Source organism: Prunus dulcis, chromosome 7, assembly GCF_902201215.1.
Source record: "Prunus dulcis chromosome 7, ALMONDv2, whole genome shotgun sequence".
Classification (NCBI taxonomy): Eukaryota; Viridiplantae; Streptophyta; class Magnoliopsida; order Rosales; family Rosaceae; genus Prunus; species Prunus dulcis.
Window position 1 is genome coordinate 1,030,569 of NC_047656.1, and position 2,700 is coordinate 1,033,268.

Here is a 2,700-nt window from a genome sequence, read left to right on the forward strand (position 1 = left end):
AGAAGTCTAAGGGAAATCTGAAAAGAATTTGAGACGATAAGGGTAAAAAGGGCTTTTGTGCCCGACATTCGCCAGATGTCGGACACGCACAGGATTCGACTCGGATTCCAAAGTGAAAATTGGGTCGGGCCCTGTCAACATCAGTGGTTTTAAAAGGGAGGAGGCTAACGGGATATTACACCATCAGTGATATCTCCTATACTGATGCGTATTATCAATTACAACATCGCAGAAACAAATAGTGTTGTTGCGAATTATGTTATACGTCATCACTTTTTTTATTTTGCGGGCGTGAAAAGCCTCCAATGGCGCTGGTTATTATGTAAATGCTTATGCTACTTCTAATTTTAGGCATCAGTGATCATGGATGTCTGGTTGTTGTTTTAATCTTTTAAGTTCAGTTATTTTTGCAAAACCGAAGTTGTTATAAACAATATGACAGGACCCGACCCGATTTCCACTTTGGAATTCGAGTCAAGTCCTGTGCGTGTCCGACACCTGGAAAATGTCGGGCACAAATGACCTTTTTACCCTTCTCATTTCAAAAGCTGTTTAAAATTTCCCTTAGACTTTTGCCGAAAATTCGGCAGAGTCTCCCCTGTATTTTGACCAAACCCAAATTTTTCCACCTGTCAAACAATTAAATAAAACTACACCAACTGCCAGAATAGAATAACCAAGTATTTACCAGCTTCAGTTTTCCACTAAAACTAGATATCAGAGCATTTTCTAAAGTTCACAGAGTTCCAAGAACTTTTCCACAAAACTCTACCTTACTTAGTGGCGCGGAAGCTATGAATGGCCCGGTGGTGGATCCTGCGCACTTCTACGGCCTGGGGGCGAAAAACAGGTTGAAAATGTGAGTGGACCAAACATAAGATTCTTGAAAACAGTTTAAAATCATAATAACCCCTATAGTAAAAATAACTTGATAAGTAAAGCTAAAGTTCACCTGTGTTTAGTATAAGGTATTCATCTGAATATATATATAATCGTATGTATATAGATTCGTAAAACTGAGCAATTATATAAAGATATAAAATGCGCGAATATCAAGAAACTGGTTTGAAATAGCCGAAAATCATAACTGAATAAAAGAGCTTAAAATCCTTTGAAACTACCACCTAATTGTACCCTTGTCATATCCGTCAATTCCCCTGGCAGGTCTCGGGCGTCACGCAGTCTACCCGAGCCGCAAACTGGCGAAATTAGGGGACTATGGTCAGCTTGATCCGCCGGCAGGTCCCGATGACACCAAGTCGACTAGAGCCGCTCTGGCAAGATACAGGGAACCGCAGTCAGCCTGATCCGCAATCCTGGCAGGTCTCGGGGACACAGAGTCAGCCGAGCCGCAATCCTGACAGGTCTCGGAACACCAAGTCTGCCGAGCCACTAATCCTGGCACTCACGGTCCGAGAGTCCCCGAAACTCGTGAGGCGAAGTCAAGTGCACTGACTAAACTATAAACAGACTGGATGTCCGTAGACATCGGTCCGTCTGAGGGTAATTAATCACGGCACGCCACATAGAAAAGAAGATTATATCTTAAATTAATTAATTGAACCAATTTATCTGGCCAATTAATTAATAGGGATAAATATTTTAATTAATAGGATATTATCTTTATTCAATAAGATAATATAATTAATTCAGATATTATCCTAATAAAGAGAAGATAATATCGTTAATTCAGATATTATCATAATAAAAAGAGATAATATCATTAATTCATATATTATCTTCAATAAAAAGAGATATAATCAAGTTCGACTCGATCCCTACGAATTTGGGTAGAGAATAAACTCATCATATTCTCTAAGAAACCCTACTCCTAATACTTAAGAAAAATATCTAAAGCTCTCTCTCCCTCTAACTTAGGCATCGGAGGGCCTTTGGCCAACACCCCCCAGGTGTGGTCTATTTACTCCAATCTTTTTTTGCAGGAAACGAGGAAGAGAGAGAGGGAAGATCAAAGGTTGAAGGATCTAAAAGCGAATATTCTCCAGCAAGATTGTTTGCACAAACATTTGGTGCTTTTATTGAGAGCATGAGTTATACTGAATGCATGCTCAAGGAATCCATTCCTCCTATTTTCCAATGCACCAAAGCCTTCCAAACAACCATGGTTGGAAGCAAGCGCATAAGGAGCAAAACCTCTGCTATGGCTCAATCCGTGACAGCCCAAAGTTACTCCTTCCACGATCCCGCGATTGACATGGTGGCTCCACCACCTCTCGCCGCCATGAACCCGCAGCAAACCCTTGCCACTGCACCATAACAGCCACCCCGTGTGACTGGAACCATTACACTGACCTCTGCCATTGTCGTACCATCTCAAGGCCCCGTGGCCGGATCTAGCCACCTTCATAGCACTGCCGCCGAGCATGGTGGAGCCTCCCATCAAGGTGGGCTCACTACCACCGCCGACTTTGGCCCAATCTTGGAGCAGCTTCAAGCATTCCCTTCATTGGCTCCACGCTCGACGTACGCTCCCGCGTACACATCCAATGAAACCCTAGCCTAGCAATTGGGCTTTACATATTTCTCTCCTCCCAATCCACGAAGTCAAGTAGACCTTAATCTGAGAGTTGACCAGCTAACTTAGAGAATGGACTACCAAAATAATTTGATGAGGCAGCTCCTCAACCAAATGAACTTGGCTCAAAACCTTGGCCTTGGAAAACAGGGCGAAGAGAGAAG

General features: G+C 42.6%; 1 protein-coding gene across 1 annotated transcript in view; it reads right to left on the minus strand.

Moving 5' to 3' along the window:
- Positions 1-2,322, minus strand: part of LOC117633985 — a 13,105-nt gene extending 10,783 nt beyond the window's left edge. Inside the window, exon 1 of the mRNA XM_034367867.1 lies at positions 2,260-2,322. Coding sequence (XP_034223758.1) covers positions 2,260-2,322 — 63 coding nt within the window. The remainder of the gene's footprint in view (positions 1-2,259) is intronic.
- Between the last annotated feature and the right edge of the window lie 378 nt (positions 2,323-2,700).